Below are 22,017 nucleotides of genomic sequence, written 5' to 3' on the forward strand. Positions count from 1 at the left end.
TGCATGGTACGACTGATTTAAACAGGGAAGCAGGCCTGTGTTTAGCATAATGATACACATGTGAGAGGAAGAGAATTTGAAGGTCCCTGCTCTTCGGCACTGCTCAGCATACAGAATACAGGAAATCCGTCCCAAATGACTCTCCTGTTTTGCCCTGCCCAGACTGAGGATGCTTTTGTAAACACAGCCACAGTTAGGAGAGCGCTTGGCAAATGAGAGCACCTGACACCAGTAAACCTTCTTGATTCCCATGCCAGCCACTCATCTGAAATGCAGTCAACCCCAAATTTGAAAATGGATAGACTCAAAAGTAAAAAGAAACTAACGTCACCTCGCAGCCACTGGATCATACGTCCTAATCAGATAATGTGCGTAGTTGGTAGAACTTCTTAATTTCCCAAATTCTGGTTATGCTGGGATTCGTGTAGAATGCAGCCTACTATAGCTACAAGGATTTGCATATGTCTTGCTATTTGGCAGAACGTTGCAAAACTCTGATTATCTTTTTTTTTTTTTTTAAGATTTATTTATTTGAGAGAGAGAAAGAGCAAGAGCGGGGGGGGGAGGGCAGAGGGAAAGAGAGGAGCAGCGCCCACCCCTCACCCCAAGCATCCCATCCCAGGACCCTGAGATTATGACCTGAGCTGAAGGCAGACCCTTAACCGATTAAGCCACCCAGGTGCCCCTCTGATTACCTTTTATTCAAAAACTAAACTTTTACATTTCTTCATGGTGAATTTCTCTCGTTATGTCAAATTGGAAGCTGGTTGTTTTGAGATAGTCTTTATTGTATCATCTTAGCATTTAGCCTATACCAAATACTCAGAGACCTAGAATCTTCTCACAAGTTACTGCTGTTGGTAAAAAGGAAAACGAGACACCAAGACATGGGGCCCGGGACAGACACCATCACTACAACATGGGGACTCTTGTAAGTAAGGACAAAATCATCATGGCAGCCAAGACTTGTCTAGCATGCGCCGTACTCAAGCATTGCTCTGAATGAGAGGTTGTGAGTACCCCCTGCTATAAAGATGGCAAAACTGAGGCATAAAGATGAGCTCTCTTACCCATAAACCATGCACTTACTTAAATGGTAGGACCTAGTAGTGGTTGAATGCAGGTGTCCAGAGTCTATACCCAACTGTGCACCATGACGCCCTTCCATGCAGGGTCTATAATGCTTGAACTCTCTAGCCTAGAAAGTCCCTCAGGGTGGAGGCAGTATTTTATGCATTTTTACCTTACTTATGCCTAGCACTGGACTTGCAAAACAATGGAAACTAAGAAATCATTTCAATTAATTCTTATTTTTCAAGTATTGGAATCATAATGCTTTCTTTCTTAAAGAAATAGAATTCTTTAAGAATTCTATTTTAATTTATTTTTATTTTTATTATTATATATTTTTTTTTGGTCATGATATTTCTGCTTTCCTGTTTGGTCATGTGCAGTTTTTAGGGCTGTACTATGTGTGTTGTTGTTTAGTACAAGCATGTGACTTTTCTGTTCTGCGTTAATTCTTCTTATTTTCTGCATGTATCTCAGGGACTCTGGGAAAACTCTTCCTTTTTTTTTTTTTTTTTTTTTTTTAAGCAAAAAGAATGCTCAATAATAAGGATGTATTTGTGGGCAATTTCCAGACCTAGCCTATTTTGTATAACATCTGTATTTAATCTGGGACTAGAAATTTAAACAAAGTGCTCTAATCAGATCTTGTAAATTCAGTTTCTCTTGATTATTTAAAAGAGAGTATCAGGTTGGTAGATTAAATATGGGTTAATTCTATTTTATGGTCATTCATCCTTCTACATTTTCTAATGATGATGATTGAGGGAAAATAGTCTCAGCAAAAATTGGAGGGAATTTTTAAAAGACAGTTTAATTTACAGACTTCAAAAATCTTAATCTTACTTGTTGACAGTGGTGTTATATGCATTATTCTCATATTTGGCCAGCACACATGGGAAATGTGAGTATGAAAAGCCCATTATAAAATTGTTTGGATAATATATTGTGTGGTTGTTTTTCAAACAACAACCAATTCTCCAATCCCCTGGTGTCAAGGGTGTCTAGCCCCTCAGTTCAGTCTGATGCTAAGTATCCTGAGTTAGTCCCATCAGCTCAGGGACTCAATCCTTGAACACTGGCCAGCTACAAGTTTGAGGTTCCCAGGACCCCCTCTTAAGTTCAGTATTTTGCTGGAATTCCTCACAGAATTTAAGAAAGTGCTACTTACTATTACCAGTTTATTATGAAGGATACAACTCAGGGACAACCAAATGACAGAGACATATAGGACAAGACCGGGACATGTGGTGCTTCCATGCCCCGTCCCAGGGCACCATCCTTCAGCATATCTGGGGGGTTCACCAATGAGGTAGCTCTCTAAATCCTGCCATTCAGGAGTTTTTATGGGCGTTTCATTGCATAGGTGTGACTGATGAAATCACTGGCCATTGGTGACTGAACTCAGTATCCAGCCCCTCTACCCTGCACAGGGGAAGGTTGAAAGTTCTAACCTTCTGATCACATGCTTGGTCCCTCTGGTGACCAGCCTCATGCTGAAGCTATCTGGAGACCCCACCATAAGTCACCCCATTAGCATAAACTCACGTGTAGTTAAAGGGGCTTGTAATAAAAGCTACTGTGATCGCCTGGGAAATTGCAAGGGTTTTAGGAGCTCTGTGTCTGGAACCTCAGGCAAAGACCAAATATATATATGTATATGTATACATACATATATTTATATATAATTGTATATATATAAAATTATATATATTTGCAGATATACAATATAGATGCATTTAGAGAGCTCAGACTACTTACAAACATAATTCTCAGTTCTAAACATCATTGGGTGAACATGAAACTCTAACTAAATTTTGTTATATATTCCATCTAATCTATACTTAACATTTTTTAAAAATGGAGCTACTTCCTTGGTCATGAAACAAACAGAGCAGAATATTGTGTAAGAACGTGATGTGGGAGTCTGTTAGGCCTGGGCTTGATTTTCAACTCTGCTGTGTGACCTTGGGCTGGATAGAATAACCTCTCTGAGCTTGCGTTTCTCAGTTACAGGATGGGAGTGATCCCACCCTCCCCCTAGGCTGTTGTGTGGATAAGTGAGACCGTCTAGTAAAACTCTTTGCCCAGCACAGAATTCACAGTTCGCTCTCACTCTGAAGCCAGTATTTGCACGCGTGTGGGTGCTGAGTGTCGGGGAACCTCCTCTAGGACTTGTCCCTCAGTTTTTTCCTCCTCAGTCATTTCAGTCTCTTCTTTTCAGTTGTACCCTGCGCCTAACATACAGAATGATTTCCATTTTCTTACGGAAAAAAAAAAGAACAATCAAGTTACTATTTTGTCCCACCTGGTTATTCCAGCTCTTTCTGTTTTTCATGGAAAAGCTCAAACAGAGGTTTCCCAGCATTCTCTCCTTTATCCTCAATCTCAGGCATTAACCATGTAGAGCCTGGCGCCCATCGCTTTTGTAGCTTTCCCAAAAATCCATCCTCGCCATGGTGCCTAATTGGCCCACTGTAGTGATCTCTCCTCCGTTCTCTCGTTCCTTTTGCCAAATCCGACAGGGACTGGGTCTTTTTCCTCCTGGTTTTCCTCGGTTGCCTTGATTGTTTCTTTGCCTCTGGCCCCCTGCTCTGCCCCTCTGCTCCTCTGCCCGTGGAGCCTTCTTTTTAGACACCCTCAGCCGCGTTCGCTGCCGTGTTTATGATAATCAGATCCAGTCCCGACATCTGCCCTCCTGAATTGCAGTCATTCATCTGCAGCTGCCTAAAATTAAACCCACATTTCCCTCCGTTCTTGGAGCCTCTCAGAGTGTTAGTATTTGCTTCACCTTCCTCTTTCTGGTGTCGCTAGGTCTTGCCAGTGAACAGTCTCTTCTGTGCACTCCGTTCCCTTCCCTTCCCTCAAGACCTCTCTGGCTTCGACTTTTGTCCCCTTATAAGTGAACCATGGCCCCATCCCCAAGATTATCGTGACATTAGTCTTCCTCACTTTCGGTCATGGGCACGCCGCTCGCAGATGCATTCTCGTGCAACAACATTACTCCTCTGAAATGACATCTCCCAGCAGCTTTGCACTTTCTAGAGCCGGAAATCCCAAAACATCTATCACTGGCCCTCAGACATCCCACCCTCTGGGCTGCACCCTTTGCATGAACTCCTCCTTCCAGCTGCAATGGTTTCACGCTCTACTCGTCTTCCCTGCCCCTTCCTGTTTGCTCATCCTGGTTTCCTCCCCTGCACACCTGCTGCTTCTCCACACCAGCTCGGAACTGTGTCCTGTGAGACCTGGCCCAAATCCCATAGCATTAGCTTGGAGTGATTTTTCTCTCCTGTGCTCTCTGGAAGTAGTGTTTGCATTATTTTGTTATCCCCTGTCTTGCAGTAAGTCCTCCATTTGGAGAACTGGTGCTTTTTTCTTAACCATATATTGTTATTATTTAACCTTTCCCATGCTATTAGATACTCATTTGGCTGGACTCCAGTCTTTGTTTAAAGTTAAGAAGCCACACCTTAGATTATGTGGCTCTTATCTGAATTGGGTAGCAGAAGCTGTGAACAGAGCAATGCTAACTTTTATGAGACTGACGCGCTACCTACTGCGCCAACGAGGCACTGCAATGCTACTTTTTAATCACTTCTCTCCTCTTTATCATTTTTTTCAATCATAGTAGGGGGCTTCATAAACAACCAGAAGAATAATGTTGTGATCTCTATCAAACTCAGAAATAACCAAAGGAAGTGACCCGGGTGTGCCTTGATTTGCCCATTTTGTTAGTAAAATAATAGCCAGTACGTGTTTCTGCAGAAGAAACCCTGTAGCCTCTTGGGCCAGTACTACGGGAAGCAGAAGAAGGAGGATACTGGGGGTTGACCCTGGGGCTGAGGAGGGAGTGGCAAATTTTAACTAACTGGGGGAAGTGATGTTGATAATTGTAGAGGGCCTGGTGCATTTGGGAAGTGCGTATGTGGTGGGTGCGTTGCTGTTTGTCCGAGCCTGTTGGTGAGCTGACGTGTGATACTTCCCCTACCCCTTGCCAGTCTCCACAGGCAACGTTGGCCTGTGGGTATTGATTGATGTATTTGGCGGCTCTTGACCTCAATTGCCAGACTCTGAAATGCAGTGTCTCTGCAGGAGCTAGCAGGTCAATTCCTGGCTTCTTTGCCTTCAAGCCGTCCAAGCTTCTTGACCCTCGGTTTGGGCAGTAAGAGGACCTCCTCTACAGCCATCTACATATCAGACTGCTCTGTGATTTGTACCGAATCGGTCTGTTGGATACCATTGCCTTTGATTTATTAGGTGTCCACTTAAAGGAAAGCGTATCAGGATTCACACACACACACACACACACACACACACACACACACGTACACACATTTGGTTAAACACATTTAAAATAAAGACAATGGTTACATATAATTACCAGATTGGGATCTGTCTAGCATGTGATATTTTACTGTCAGTGAACTATAAGCTACATTTTCTCCTTAGAGATGGCTTATCATCTTTAGAATCTGGTTTATGCCATTGTCATTAGGCTTGTGGAGGAAATGATGTAAAATTTTGTCCTACTCAAAGGAAAAATGGTACAGCCTACTGAGCTATAACACCTTCTTGAGAGAGCGCTAAATTATAATAGATCCAATTTGGGGTGACAAAAAGCCCATATTACATACTTTAACTTTGCCTCTTTTTTTAGCCTAAATGAGGTATCTCAAAATTAATGCGGCCAGAGGCAGTAAAAACGTTTGAAGTGGTTTTTCAGCTGCTTACCATTCTTTCTCGACGGAGCACACTAAATAAAAGACATTACCAGTGTGACTAATAGAATAACTACCAATCAGAATGCCTTTCAATCCATGAAATTCCTCCAGCTCAGTCCATACTAAGGACAGAATCAAAGGATTTCAGTTTACATGTTAAAAGACAGGAATCTTAATGCACCATACACTGAACACTGAAAAATAATACATCAGAGTTACACACATGCAAAATGAAGTGGAAAATTGAAGCAATTATCAGGGTATCTCAGGTTAAAGGACGAATTGGGGATCTGTGTCCTTTGGATAAATGTCAATTCCACAATATAAGTTGTTGCTCTCTAGACCTAATCTAAAGTCCCTCCCCCGACCCCCGAATCCCATCACGGTATTATTTCTATTAAACTTCTAATGTGTCTTCTTCTTTTTTTCTTTTACTCCTTTCTTTCTCCCGCTTTTCAACATTTCTGCTGTCAGTATTTCTGTACCCAATGCATGTAAAAACTGTGATGGCAAAGTAGCAGAATTGACTGATGAGTTTGTATGCTTAAAGAAAAAGGTGTGAGAGACTGTGTGCACACACATATACTGTGTTTATCAGTGCACCTTGAATGAATGTTATCAGTAATAACTGTTGAAAAGAATGAGAAAACACATCACTAAATAAAATAGGAAAAAGTAGTTTTTAGACAATGTGTATCGCTTATATTCTTCTCCCAGCAAAGAAAGAGCGCTTTAAAATGTTTTGCTCTGATTTTTGGAGTTAAAAGTTGCAAAAATATAGAGGGATCGCAGATACCTTTTACTTTGCTTCCCTATTGTTGAGATCTTACATAGTCATAGTAGCGTTATGCAAACCAAGAAATTCTCATTGATTCAACACTAAACCACATACCTCGGGTGAGTCTTGGCAGTCTCGTCACCCTGTCCACCAGTCTTGCCCAAACTTCCCCGGAGATGAGGAGGTGACGGACGCGTCTGCTTCGGCCTCCTGGCCTGAGATGGATCCTGTGTGCACACAGCTGGACGTAGGCCTGAGCAGATCTAAAGGACCCTTCTCCTGGGAGGGTCAAAGCTTCTTTTGGACAACACCCAGGCCACAGCACTTTTCACTCACTGTCCCTTCTACTTTGTACTTTATCTGTAATATATATTAGAAATAAATATATAATCAATATTAAATTAAATATTAAATTATTATATATATTTACTTATTAATTTTTCCAGATAGTGGAACAACAGATCTGAGGAAAAATGAGAAGGCTACTCTTATGAGTTCCTATTATCTCCTTTTACTTACAGAGCAATGTTTAATATATGCCTCCTTTGTACCAGATGTAGGACCTGTTACTGGGCATATAATGGAGAGCTAAGGAGAAATAGTTCCTGCTTTTCATCACATAATCACTTTTTTTTTTTTAAGATTTCATTTCTTTGAGAGCGAGAAAGTATGCATGTGTGTGTGGAGGGGGGCAGCAAAGGAGAGGGAGAGGGACTCTTTTTTTTTAAGGTTTTTCTTTTCTTAATTTATTTAAGAGAGAGAGACAGAGATAGCAAGAAAGAACATGAGCAGGGAGGAGAGGGAGAAGCAGGCTCCCCACTGAGGAAGGAACGCAGTGGTGGGTGGGAGAGGGGGCTCTATCCCCAAACCCTGGGATCATGACCAAGGCGGGAGGCAGACGCTTAATAGCCTGAGCCCCCCAGGTGGCCCAGGGAGAGAGAGTCTTGAGCAGACTCCCCACTGAGCATGGAGCCCCCGGACACCCGGCTCAGTCTCACAATCCTGAGATCACAACCTGATCTGAAATCAAGAGTCAGATGCTTAACCGACTGTGCCACCCAAGTGCCCCATCAAATAATCACTCACATATACAAGTGTATATAAGCCTGATATGAGCTGTGAAGGACTAATGGAAAGAATGATGGCAGTCGTAACACAGACACATGGTCCAGTGTGGGCAGTCAGGGAAAGCAAAGTGGTATTTGAGCTGAGAGCTGAGAATGAGTAAGGTTCTGGAGGTGAAGGGGCAGTGTTGGAAGTTCTGTATAAAAGGAACAACATAGGGGCACCTGGACAGCTCAGTCAGAAGAGCATGCCACTCTTGATCTCGGGGTTGTGAGTTCAAGCCCCACATTGGGTGTAGAGATGACGTACATAAAACTATAAAAAAATAAATAAACAAATAAAAGGAACGACACATGCAGAGACACGGAGCTGAGAGAGAGAAGCTGAAAGGAGGCAGGGTGACTGGATCACAGCAGGGTGTGGGAAAGGGGTTATTGTGGGAGAGTGAAGCTAGAGGCGTGAGCAGGGTCCAGATCATTGGCACGTAGGCCCAGTGGAGATTTAGGTCTATATCAAGAGCAGTGAGAAGCCACTAAAGGGATAGTGGAGTGAGAACAGATTTGCTTTTTAAATATGCCTACTGTGGCTCTAGTGCAGAAAATGGATTGGGAGAGAAGATTTTGGGAGGGGTGCTGCTAAGAGACAGGTACGGGTTAAAATAGGTCAGTGGCTGTGGAAATGAAAAGTGGATTGAATGGAGGCAGTGTAGTGGACAGACTGGGCTGGATATGGGGAGAGAAGTTCAGTTGAGGATGACTGTGTTTTCTGGGTTGCTTGATGGAATTGATATTGGGGCCACTTACTGTCCAAGGCAAAACTGAAGGAAAAACTAATTATTTTTGGCTTTTCTGACATCAAGGGAAGGGTAGAACAGATCATGTCTTACCTCTCTTAATAATGGTTATAAGATCTTACAAACCTAAATTGAGTCACGAAACTCCCAACTTCCAGGCAGTAAGTGGAGATCTCTGGCGTCCCCTGAATGAGTAGGAAGAGGTTTAAAGTCATGCAAGAAAGGGGCGCCTGGGTGGCTTAGTCCATTAAGCGTCCAACTCCTGATTTTGGCTCAGGTTGTGATCTCAGGGTTGTGAGATAGAGCCCTGCATCAGGCTCTGTGCTTAGCAGACACTGCTTCTCTCCTTCTCCCTTTCGCTCTCCCTCTGCCCCTTCCCATGCTTGTTGTCTCTGTCTCACAAATAAATATTTTTTTAAAAAATAGTAAAAAAAAAAGTCATGCAAGAAGTCATGCATGGTGTCCAGGCCTAAATCTGCTGCTTTTCTCACTTACATTGTGCCTCCATGAAACTCACGGCTCATTAACCATTTTTCTGGTAAGGATGCTCGCATCTCCAGCTCTCTTCTTAAAATTTTCTGCTGAACCCCAGACCTGTATAAGCAATGGACAGAAACTTACTGTATTTTTTTAATCCACATACATAATCTTTATTCCTTATATTGGCTCCTCTGATCATCCAATTCACAGGTCTAGGCGTTAGCTAAAACTTGCTTCCTTATTCTACCTTGCCTCCCCACATCTTGCACGTATTTACATCAAATCCCGGGGATAATACCTAATTTATTATGTATCTGTCTTCCCCTTGCTCCTTCTCCATTCCCACTCCACTATGCCCACTGCTGCCATCTTGGCTCCTGCTTTCACAGCATTTTTACTATAGGCCTCCAGTGGTTCTTCCAGTATAATGATATTCTCTTCAGCCATTTTCTACCCTGCCACCAACACGGCTTTTCTAGTACACAAATCTGATGGTGTCAGTTTTAACTTTAAAAGCCTTTGGACAGTGTCCTTTAATTCTTTGAGTTAACTGCTTCGCACAATACACGAGATCTACCCTGATCAAGGCCCTGTTAGTACCTAATCTTCTAACGCTCCAGACCTGCCAAATCCCTTACTACAGTCACCCAAAACAATCTGTAGTTTTGCTGTTGGCCGTTTCCACCCTTCAGCGCCTCTCTCTGTTGTCCTAGGGAAACTTCCGGGTCTACTCCAAAGCTTTAATAATTCAGACGCCCCTTTTATCTGCTCCCATGGCCATTTATCACGTTACCCATGATGACCATTTATTGTCCAAACTCATGGTTGTGCTGTAGGCTCCCTGAAGTTGAATCATGTTTGTATAGAGGTAATATTCCCTCATCCAACACGGTTCACAGTACTGAAGAAACTAGAATGGTGCCTGACACCATAGATGTCCAATTAATATTTGAATTAATGCATAAATAGTAGGTACACAATAAATGTTTAAATTAAAGATATGAGTAGGGTGATCAGTTAAGGCAGTTGCTACTGAGAGTTTGAGAAGATGAGGACTGAGAATTAACCGTTAGATTTGAAAACGTGGAGGCCATTGATGACCATGACAAAGATGGTTTCATCTTTGAAGTTAGATTGAACATGGTTCTTGTAAAAAAAAGGGAAACAAAGAAGTAGATGTAGCTAGAATTAATTATACCATCTAACCTTACATGTGTTGTACATGATATATTTAAATACCAACACTAATAAGAAATTTAATAAGCAGTTAAAAAGAGATCAGTAGTTACTATGACTTTCTTTTGAGTACCCAGATGCTTCATGTTTCATCCAGGGCCGATTTTAGGTCAAAAACTAGTACATTCACTTTGCATTTATTTAATTATAAGATATGCAATTGGTCTTAAATACATGTAAAATCTCTCATTGAAGCCCCTGGTGCTAATTCACTTTATTGCATCCTTTAGGGTTGTGTGGGGAGAATATGTATGAGTTCATAGGATTGGATGATAATGTGGAGTAGGACAAGTCAGACATAACTGTGTTCAAGTTCCAATTTTGCTGTTCACTAGCTGTGTCACTCTGGTGAGTTACTTAACTCTTGTAAGCCTATTTTCTGAAGAAATATGAACAATAAGGGTATGAGGATAAAATAAGATAATGTGTCTGATGTGCTTAGTATGGTGTGTGGCACACAGCATTAAAGCAGTGATTTTGTATTGGTGTGATTACTGACTTGTTCTCGAACGGGATGTAACTGAAATATCATGTAATTTAGTAAACAGAAGATAGATTTTCTAATAAAGAACAGAAAAATTCCATGTCAGAGAATAAGCCATATCATAGAAATCACAGTAGTCGGTTCTTATTACTCTATATGTGTTCATTTCTCTTTGTTACTTCTTTGCCTTTAGTGAAGTCATATAAACATGGTAGTTAAGATTGCAGGTCTGTAAAGCACATTTGTCGTCTCAATACCCTGGAATTAGCCATATATTCCAGGTTCATCTTCCCCTCCTTTCCAATCCAATCAACACTGCTAGGGATAATAGCAAACGTGTATTGACTGCTTCTTGGGTCCCAAGCACTGTTCTAAACACTTGACAACTGTTAAGTCATTTAAATCTCACAGCCCTTGGAGATGGCCGCCATTACTGCCTCCATTTATACAGATGAGAAAACTGAAGCCCAGAGAGGTTAGGTGGCTCTCACCCTAAGATGACATGACCCTCTTGGAAAACAGTGGAGCTCAGATTCAGTCCCAGGCAGGCTGGTTCCACAGTCTGTACTCTTAACCACATCATTCTATTTTCATTTGGGGCTAGAAGATTGGATTTAAGTTGGCCTAGCTTTTCTGTGGTGGGGATACTAAAAAAGTAGATGACATCTTCCCCCAGTAGTTCATTAGTCATGAGTAATTTGTGGTGAGTATTGGCTTTTGTCTCCTGCCTCTAGCCACCAGCTATTCAGGAAGGTTCATAAAACCATTGGGAAGAACTGGGCGATTGTATCCTCTTGATAGACTACAAATGTCAGTCGTTAAATTACAAGATTTGAGAGTCAGTTTCTTTGGACTTATATCCAAAGAAGGAAGAACCATTTTTGTATTAAGATATTTAAAAAGTCTCACATGCTTAGCAAGGAAGCTAAATTAAGCCCTGTGCTGGGCACAATTATAAACATGCTGCGTGCTTCAGATGAGGAAACGCGTGTCAACAGAACAGTTGGTATACGTGGCCTTACTGGTACAGCTTCCCTTTATTCCATGTAACGTTAAGTCACCCAATGTGAGCATTTCCATCGGACACTCACTGTCAGTCTCAGAAGAGCACATTGTAGGATTCAGTGCATGTTGCACAACAACCCAAATTGCTCTTTTCTTTAGGGCGGTGATTTTTTTTTTTTCTTTCCATATCCAGCGGTTAGTACTAAGGCCTGAGACCCTTAGTTACAGAACAAAGTGGCTTAGCAGTAATCGAGCCTGTGTGAGGCTAAGAGAAGCATAATGAACACTCCCTGTAAGCTTCCTGCCCAGATGCAGGTGCAGGAATCAGGAGGTCATGAATAATGCATGACATGCAGATTAGGCGGTGGTTTCTCCTACTGGGGTTTTGACTTTGCTACCTGCCTGGCTGCTGCTATATGTGGAAGGAAGGGAGGCAATGGCCAGAAGTGCCCCAGCGTAGCCCGAGCTCACAAAAACACCGCATATCTTTTTGAAGAAATAAAATTGGGGGAGGAGCTGAAATGCAAACCTTTATGGTCTACTTTATCGAATGAAGTATGCTCCGGGTTATCCAATTTACCCCCTTTCAGAAGGGGAAAAAAAAAGCTTTCTTGTTTTACCCTTTTAATTTAGGAAACCTTGTAATTATTTGTTCGTATCCACGCAGTCGTGGAATTCTTTGTAGACTGTTAAACCATTATAGGAATTGCCTACTTACAGTATTTGATCAATGGATCAATGAAATTGTGTTACAAGATATAAATACCTAGAGGATATTGTAATTATAAGTTAAACAGCCCCATTTTTCTCCACTGATGTATGGAATGAGAAGCATCAGTAAGAAAATACCTCCATTATCAAGCATCACCTGGTGGAATTACGATGAATGGAAATACGAAGGTTAAGGAGGAAGGAATACAGGACCCAAACATTGAAAGGATATGGAGTGAATTAAAGAATTGTAAGTGTTCAGGCTAATACTCTTTAGAACTTTATTTAGGTGGTAGGACTCTGATACCCGAGTGAGACTGTAGGGAAGTTAAGAGGACTTCCTGTATTGTCCCTTGGGTCAGGGAGATTTAAGTGGGGAGATGTTTTTTGGCTCATAATTCCATTTTGATGATTGTATTTCAAGCAGACAGACTGAAAGAAATAAGGAAAGAGAAGAAAAAATGAGCCTTGCTACCTTTTGTATAATTCTTCTGCATTTCTATTGCATGTTTTTTTTTTCCTCTCTCCCCAGTTTAGGGTGCCAGAATATGAGCTGGCTTTCATTTCTAGCTGAGTCTGTCATTTCCGCTAGGCCCCAGTTTGGCCAGATGCCAAGACCAACAGGTGATCCTTGTAGCTGCAAAACAGCAGGAAGTGAGCCGTGCTTGAATGAGACAGTTCACCAGAGGGGCTGTCTGGCCTCTCTCCATCTTTCTGCATAATTAACATCCCCTCCCCCATGCGGAGCAGAAAATCTGTGCCGAGCGGCTCAGCTGCAGCAGCCATTGAGAAGCGCTGTGAGGAAAAGAATGTTAATAAGGGATGTTGGAAGAAATAAGCCTTCCCAGTGCAAAGTGCAGTCTGGCTCTGGATTTACAGAAAGTTTGCATTTAGCCCTTCTGCAGAGCTGGAACGGTATTATCTGTTTTTGAAATGATTTTCACTTGCTCAACAACTATGGAAGACTGGGTTCTAGTGAATGTTGGAGCTCTTGGTTCTGACAAGGCTCAAAGACTGTTTTCTTTCCTGTACATGAGAGAAGTGTTTGGGACATAACGATACCGCAAGCCTAAAGACTGCCCAGATCTCACAAATTACGGTAAAGATAGAACAAAGCAGGAAGTTGGCCACAAGGAAGCAGGAAGTAGGACATATTGTCTTGCCAGTTAGTGACCCACAAAGGGGTGGAGGTTCAGCAGCTAGCTCCTGATTGGAAGATACCAGCAGTGCTTGGAAATATAAACTATTCTGATGGATGAGTCTAACCCCGGAAACTTGTAAGACAATGTAATTTTTACTTCTCCGCTATTTAGCTAACCTCTTGAATTGACTGCCTTCCTCAAAGCCCCAGCGGGAGAGCATCACATCTAGAAAGCTTTTCTGCTAGAAATAACTGTTCACCTTCCTTCCTCCCCCAGTCTCCGATTCTGTTTCTGGACATTTGGATGAAGTTCCTGCAGCAGAAGAAAAACCAAACAAACCCCCCCCCCCCAAAAAAAAGCCCTTTTCTTTTATCTTCTCAGGTTCTGTGACTGGGGGCCTGCAAATTAAACTGACAAAAGACTAAGTAAATAAACAAACAAACAGACAAAAGATTAGCAAGAGGGGGAAGAAAAACCCATTTATTACACATGCAATATGCAGACTTGCAGGCATGCTCAGTGATGAGTAACTCAAAGGGGTGGTTAAAGTGTGGTCTTAGATACCATTTTAACAAAGGGGGTAAATTATGGAAAAGTGAATAGTCAAAAGGGGGGTTTGAGCTTCTAGAGGGGGTGAATTGTAGGAAGTGACCAGGAAACAGGGGAATCTAATGATAGATAAGTGTTATTTATGTAGACTCATCTCACTACCATGTCTGAGTGAAGAGTTGTATGTTGTGCTCTTCTTCCTGGTTTTGGAAGTGGAGGGAGGGGGACACCTTTACAAAGGAAAATTTGCTTTACAAAAGGGAAGTTCACGTCCTGGTTTTCTGGCCAATAACGGGAAAGTAGAGAGCTCCTCCTTTGCCTGCTGTTTCTTACTTGTTTGCAACTCAAAATAATCCTGAGGCCAAAGTATCATATTCTGGGGTAGCGTATCCTGAGCTCTTTTCATTAGCTCACTTTTTTAGGGTTTGTAATCCAGCTGTTGACTCAGGGAGGGTTTGCTTGCTGTCTCTTCATATCCCTGGTGGGAAGAGGCCGCAGAAGGGGCTCACCCTCATCCTAGGCAAACACCACACCTTACATGATTTTTACCCACTTCTGCACCTTGCGAGGATTAGCTAGGCAGGAACTTTGTGTTGGACTGAATGAATCTGTCATTTGATTAAAACTGGGGGTGGGGCTCTTCGGGCTCTTCACAGTGAACATTATGACAAGCCATTGTTACGTTAAAAGTGGTACAAAAGGAGGATGCCTGGGTGGCTTGGTCCTTAAGCCTCTGCCTTCTGCTCATGTTATGGTCCCAGGGTCTTGGGACAGAGCCCCGCATCAGGCTCCCTGCTCCTTGGGAAACCTGCTTCTCCCTCTCCCACTCCCCTTGTTTGTGTTCTCTTACTCTCTCTGTCTCTCTCTGTCAAATAAATAAAATCTTTAAATAAATAAAGAAATAAATAATAAATGTGGTACAAAAGGAGAAAGACTGCAGGTTTGCATGCATAGGAGTTTAACTGTGTTCATTTACTAAGAGGTGATTAAGTTCTGGGGCTTTCTATATTAAGCATACCTACAAGAGATCGTTTACAAACAAGGTCTTTTTTTTTCTTTTTTTTTTTAATTTGTTCATTTGTAATTGGGAATGTGCTTTATTTAATGACTGGGTTATTCTCATCTACTTATAGGGTACATCCGTCCCCAGTATCAAGGGTCCGGGGAAATCGAATGAATAATCAGAAGTTTGCTTGGTGAGTATACCGTCTAAGTTATAAAAATTTGTAAGTCTTACGGGAAATTTTAATTGGGTAATGTTAAAACAAGAGAGAATTATTTCTGCTTCTCTGTAGAGAGTACACTTCAACTAACCAAATTACATAGTCTCCCTTTCCTTTGGAAGGTTCTAAATGGAAGCAATAAAGTTCCTTCTCGGACCTTTACTCACCAAAAACTAAGGCAACATTTTTCCCCTAACAGATATGACATATTTTCCAGGATTATCCACTGTTATATTATTTTTAAAGAATGTTTCTTTTTCTTTTTTTTTTTTTGAAGCTTTTATAAGTTCTTAGTGAGATTTAGGCAACAACAGAAATTTTTCTCAGATGTCAACTTCCATTTCTTGTAAAGATTTTTGTAGTAAATTGATCTATTATAAATTTTGATGATTATTATTTAGATGATTTTTTTCTCATCTTAGCCGCAAATATCTAGGAATTTTCCTTCTTTCTTTATCTCTTTCTCTGTCTCTCTCTGTTTTCTTTCTTTCTTAAGTTAGTGCATATGAAGACCTTTTGTTTTCCTTTCTTCTTTCTCTCTTTTTTTCTTTTTTCTTTTAGCTTAAAACAACACACATTTATTCTCTTAAAGTTTTGGAGGTCAGAATTAAGACACCAATAAGGTGTCTTATTGGGGCTTAATCAAGGTGTCGGCTGGGTTGATTCCTTTTGAAGGTTCTAGGGGAGAATCCATTCCTGGCATTTTCTGTCTTACAGGGGCCGTTCTCAGTCCTTGGCTTATGGCCCCACATCACATGCCTATCTCCCTCTGCTTCTGATATCACCACATTGTCTCCTTCCTTTGTAGTCAGATCTCTTTCTGCCTTCCTTTTACCAAGACACTTGGGATCCCATCTCAGGCCCACCATTAGTTAGCCTGAAATGATCTTCCTATCTCAAGATCCTTAATCATATCTGCAAAATCCACTTTGCCATGGAAGGTAACATTCATGAGGTCCAGGGATTAGGACATAGGTCAAAGATACTTGACTGACTAGTTCTTGAAAATAAATAAGTAAATAAATGGAACTTACCAGAAATGACCTGAAAAATTATTACAGTCACAAAAACATCGACTACTCATTCTTTGAAGAAGTAGTTTGAACTGTTTCACAAATGTTCATGTGAAGCAAACAAAAAAATTAACGTACCGTATTTGTTTATATTATTCCATGCCAAAAAACTAACCCTTCCACACATATCTTCAAAAAGGAAGAAAAGGAAAAGAAAAACGTGAACCGTGCACTGCATTACTTGGAAAGTGAATGGAAATTCACAGATCTCCATTTGTACTTCATTGGATTGTGCTTAGAATGGGTTTTTGATTAAAAACTATGGCTTTTTCTAAGTGTGGGAAGATGATTACCAAAGATTGAGCTTCCAAATTAATTTTATTCCTAAATCAGGATTATTTTTAGACACAAAATAATGACTCTTTGAATTTGAATAGTGTGTAATCAGCTCACCTCCCTTCCCCCATTAAATCTAATTAACCCTCACAATAGCTTGGTGATGTTGTTAAATATTATGCTTTCCTTTTTCACAGAGGGGGAAATGGAGCACAGAGAATATAGCCATTTGCTCCTACACTGTCTAAAAGCAGTGGCATCCTTCATGGTTTCTCACAGTCACTAAAACATATTGTCCCTTGTCACACCTGAAAAGCTAAGAGAATAATGCTGACGTCCATCACACAAAAGGAAAGGGAGAAGCAACTCCTTTCTTGACTGCACCGATTGATATTCTTTCTCAGTACAAGGCATACTGTACCGAAGAAACTTTAGAACATACAGAGAATATGAGATGCTCAAGTGAGCGACGTCAGCTAATGAACAGAGTACAACATTGCCAGTTAGCATATCCACCTTCTAACAACCGACTTCTCAGTGGCCAGTGTGGAACCCTGAATAAATAAGAAATATCTTTTCCTTCACTCTTCCTTCCTGAAGTATTGGAGTAATGGTAGCTTGTTCCTACGTAATTCATAGCACGTTATTTGGTTAGTAAGTTTAAACCATTTTTATCTCCAAAGAAGTATCCATGAAAAACAAAAAGGATTTTTACTACTAGTCTTGAGAAAGTTCAACTTTTATTTATTCAGCAACATTTATTTACAATCTCTGGCACTGTGAAAAGCACTAGATTAGAAAGATAAATTAAAACATGGTTTCTGCCCTCAAGGGGCTCACTCTCTTGTAGGTGAGGGAGGGGTGTGCATGTGTGAGAGAGAGAGAGAGACAGATACCATGTACGCATATGTAACACACAGTATCATATCATATAAACAACATATAATATGTAATAAAATGTGGGTAAGGCACTAAGAAGGTATACTTATATTAGAGGGAAATGTTACCAATTTTATTTTAGACCAGTTTGAGAGTGGATAGTGCGAAAGAGAACAAGTATAAAGGAAAAGAACTTTAAGAAAATCTGTCCCAGAGAAGGTTTCTGAGCAAAGACCCAGAATTAGTAGGAAAAGCAGAGCATTGAGTTACTGTTTCCATTATCTATTGAAATTCATATACAAGGACCGGCAACATTTCTAAATTAAGTCTAGTAGGAACATACATGGATTTAAAACATGTGCTTTATTTGGTCATGAATTAGTTAAGATTCCTATTCTATGTACCATCTCTAATTTTCTTTAAGTAAATGCTATGAGGCTGGTACATGGAAAGAAATCAGCTGGCTAGGAGGAAGCCAGTGACTCACCCAGCATCTACATCCAGTTAAGTGATAAACACTTGCTATTTCTTTGTGAAAGATTGGCTCTGGAAATTCGGAAATTTTAAATACTCGTGCTAGCAATAGAGATAAAGGGGAAGTGACTGTTGATCTTCCCCAAAGAGAAGTTTGGGATAATTTATAGAATTATAAGGTAAATTCAACACCGGCGTGGCTCTGGCTTGAGTTAGATCTGCAGACACAGTCTGTGTGTGATGCTGGGTGATTTTGTAAAGTTGGGTTAGCAAATGCTCCAATCAGTTAAAAAATACCATTCATCACAAGAGCAATTAAGCTTCACTAAAACATGAAAAGCTTTGAACTTATAAGTTATGCATAGGAAACGCAGGACAATTGGTAGGTTGTAAATGTCAGTGTCCGTGGTTGATCTATGAAACCAGTGTTTATTATTGAGTAAAGGTGGTTTAAAATTTTAAGTAGTGTTTTCCTCTGCATGATGTTAATATGGGAGGCACATCCACTGGCCTCCTTCCTGTGGCAGCATTTCTTCCCTCTGGAACTGAAGTGACGTGTAGAGAAGAATGTCTGTTCAAGGCAAACACAGCTGCTTGAATGGAAAGAAAATTTGGTAACAAATATCCCTATCCAGGGATGAGATGAAAGCGCCAGGATGTGAGGGACAGACGTTCGGATCGAGGCAGGTTTGCTATAACTCTCTGCTGACTTCCAGGGGTTAAAGAATGTCAATAAGAACTTCATGGTGTTGGGGCGCCTGGGTGGCTCAGTGGGTTAAAGTCTCTGCCTTCGGCTCAGGTCATGATTCCAGGGTCCTGGGATCAAGCCCCGCATCAGGCTCTCTGCTTAGCAGGGAGCCTGCTTCCCCCCACCCTCTGCCTGCTTCTCTGCCTACTTGTGATCTCCACCTTTTTTTTAAAAACAAAAAAACAAAAAAAAACGAACTTCATGGTGGATACGTTAGCCCCCCAGTAAAGAACACGAGATCATTGTACAACTCATTTAATATTCAGTTAATCAAAGGTAGCAATCCAACCGGACATAAACTCTGTCCCTCAGAATGGCTCTCCCCTCCTGCCACCCCACTAGAGAAATATTTGTCGATTTGAGGATTGATGAAGCCTTAGAGGCTCGGCATGTGAATTCCATCCTCTCTTTCATGGGCACATCTGTCTCTTCCCCTTTACCACTGACCCTAAGCAGAGGTAATCATACCTTCCTTTATCCTGATAACTATCAAAAGCTTTTGTATGGCATTTACCATTCTTTCTTGCATGTAATAATGCCGGTGGGGGGGAGGGTTGCTTCATTAAGGGGAAATGGGGCAAGTTTTATTAGAATTGAATGTGCAAATCGACTTTTGTTCTTCACAGATCTTTGTGTGTGAAGCTGTTATATTCCGATAATCAATCCCACAGAGAACGGCTGTTTCCATTGTCATCTTTTGGTTGTTTTATGCCCAAAACATGCAGTAGAGATCTGGAACCTGTGTTTAGTGTGTATGCGTAGGTGGGAAATATCTCTGAACTCAAGTCGATTTCAGGCGCCAGAAATTTCCAGGATCAGTGAGAGTATTCCGAAGACCTACACCTCAGTATATGCTCATTTTTAACTTTTCACCCTTTCTTCTCTCCTCTTCGCTTCACCCCCTCCCCTGCTCCATTCCCGAAGATTTAGAGGGTAGCTATCGTTTTTGAGTGATCGTCCTCATGGTGGTTATGCTAAGCCCCAGACATCCATCTAGGGCTCTTACGTAAGAGTGGTAGTGGACATGATGTAATAGAGATTTTATGGGCTATTTATATAATGACATAGAAAATACAGTATTATTAACAGGAATCATCAGCAGTCAGTTAGATGTAATTTGTCCCAACCAGTTGGATGCTGCCGCCAGCCGTCTCAGTTACGGTTTATTTCTTATCAACATGCCCGAGATGTTATGTAGCTGTATACATCAGGAAGCTCCAGTTTTAATAGTGTGACTGTGCAAATTATGACACATTCCGAATGTGAATCACATTTCGCATTTGGACATGACAAAGTTCTGTGTCATGAATTTTTGTGGCAAGCAGGAGGAACCTTCTTGCACTGTGATGTTTTATTGTCGGCTATAGAGTGCTACGGTGAACACAGATATTTAAATGCATACGGTTGCCAGCGTTAGCTGTGATTTTCACAGAATCTTTCTTAGGGTATAACTATATCTTTGTCATAAAAATAAGAACACTTCTTGTTTAAAACTTTTGCCTTAAGAGAGGAAAGCACCGAAGTTGTCGGTATCCGAAACCTCTCCGAAAGCCGAGGCAGAACTGGTCCTTCAGGGAGGGACAGAGTATTTCCAAATGTAGGAATCCATTTCAGAGCTGAAGGAAATGTAAGCATCATCAGGTTTAGTTCAGCGTCTCACTTTCCACATGTGGAATTGGAGGCCCAAAGACAGCACGGTGACAATGGCAGACGTGGGCATAAACCCGGGGCTCTATAGTCCTGTCCCGGGGTCTTTCTGTGGGCAGCCGGTGCCACCAATGGGTGGAGCAAGAGAAATGCGAGTGATTAAGTGAGGAAGGCACTTAATTCATTACCAGTTAAGCAGAAGGCTTCTGTCTGGGAAATTCCCATGACATTGGTATGACTCCGGGAGCGAAGGGAGACAGAGGAGAGGCCCAACGGAAGACATTGCGGCCAACTCCGCCATGTGGCAGTTACTCCTTCCCAGAGAGCTTCCTCAGCATCTTAGGGAAACTTGCATGCTCATTATTTATAGATAATATTGATTATATTATTTTAATTACCAGAGCATTCCACTGCTTTGCTGCTTGACTTACAGGGCAAAAATTACGATAATATGTATGGACATTAATATGTGTAAATTTTAGTTCCCAGAAGGGCCTGCCTGACCTTGTAAGTTTTTTTTAATCCATACTTGTTGGCAAATAAGTAACCACAGGTGCCTTTAGATTTTGTTTGGTGGCACGCTCTCTCCAGTATGTGAGAACAGATTCAGAAAATGGGCCGTAGTTCATGTAATCGTGAACCAGTTTGCAAGTTCTCTGTATTCATACTGAATTACAATGAAAAGAAGTGCCTCTAGGGTGTTGCTACATTTTAATTCCCTCCAAATTCACATCTTTTGGTATGTTATAATCCAGTTTCAGCTATGAAATTCTTTAATTACTTCCACCACCTCCTCATAGCTTGGTGACAATTATATGCACTTGAAACTTGTATACCATCTTTCCCATTGACCTTATTAAAGACCTTTGGTCTCATTTTTCTGAATTCTCCATTACCCAGAATAACAGCAAGAAACCTCATGATGAAAGTGTTTCACATTCCTGTCAGTATCAGCTGATTTTTGTCTCTAGTATTGCTTCTGTCACAATAGAGATGATTTGGGGGGGCGGCATTAAAGAAAGTTATTTTCTGCAATTGTTTCCTTAATTGTAGAAAAATTAGGTCTATAAATCATGCTGAGCCATAAAGGTCACCACTTAGGAGACATTTTTCTATTAAAAGTCGAAGAGTGTTTTGTGTTTTTGTTTTTTTTCTAAATATTTTATTTATTTGACAGAGAGAGAGCACAAGTAGGCAGAGCAGCAGGCGGAGAGAGAAGGAGAAGCAGATTCCCCGCTGAGCAGAGAGCCCAATGTGGGGACTGATCCCAGGACTCTGGGACCACGACTTGAGCCGAAGGCAGAGGCTTAACCCTCTGAGCCACCCAGGCACCCAAGAGTGTTTTATTTTTACCAACATGTGACACAGAAGCACTTTCCTGTCTTTCTGAAAACCCTAGAGAAGAACAAACAGGGTGTGTCCTCTACTCTTTGTTGGTTCCTAGGATCTTGCCCCCACTGTAGTGAGGTATACCGCTATTATGTAATAAAACATCTCTGTTTTATTAACTCATTTTATTTTTAATTTTTTAAAGATTTTTTTTTTAATTTAAGTAATCTCTACCCCCTAGTGTGGGACTTGAACTCACAACTCCAAGATCATGAGTCACATGCTCTACCAACTGAGCCAGCCAGGCACCCCTTATTAACTAATTTTAGCATG

At 41.2% G+C, this 22,017-nt stretch overlaps 1 protein-coding gene across 3 annotated transcripts in view; it reads left to right on the forward strand.

Moving 5' to 3' along the window:
- The window catches only part of KLF12 (Kruppel like factor 12), a 422,424-nt gene that overhangs the window by 347,265 nt on the left and 53,142 nt on the right, over positions 1–22,017 (forward strand). For all 3 annotated transcript variants that reach the window (XM_032864255.1, XM_032864256.1, XM_032864254.1), the window contains one exon: positions 15,169–15,231. In XM_032864255.1, the coding sequence (XP_032720146.1) occupies positions 15,169–15,231 (63 nt within the window). The remainder of the gene's footprint in view (positions 1–15,168; positions 15,232–22,017) is intronic.

This window comes from Lontra canadensis, unplaced genomic scaffold (genome assembly GCF_010015895.1).
Source record: "Lontra canadensis isolate GAN:19392208 unplaced genomic scaffold, GSC_riverotter_1.0 scaffold26, whole genome shotgun sequence".
Classification (NCBI taxonomy): domain Eukaryota; kingdom Metazoa; phylum Chordata; class Mammalia; order Carnivora; family Mustelidae; genus Lontra; species Lontra canadensis.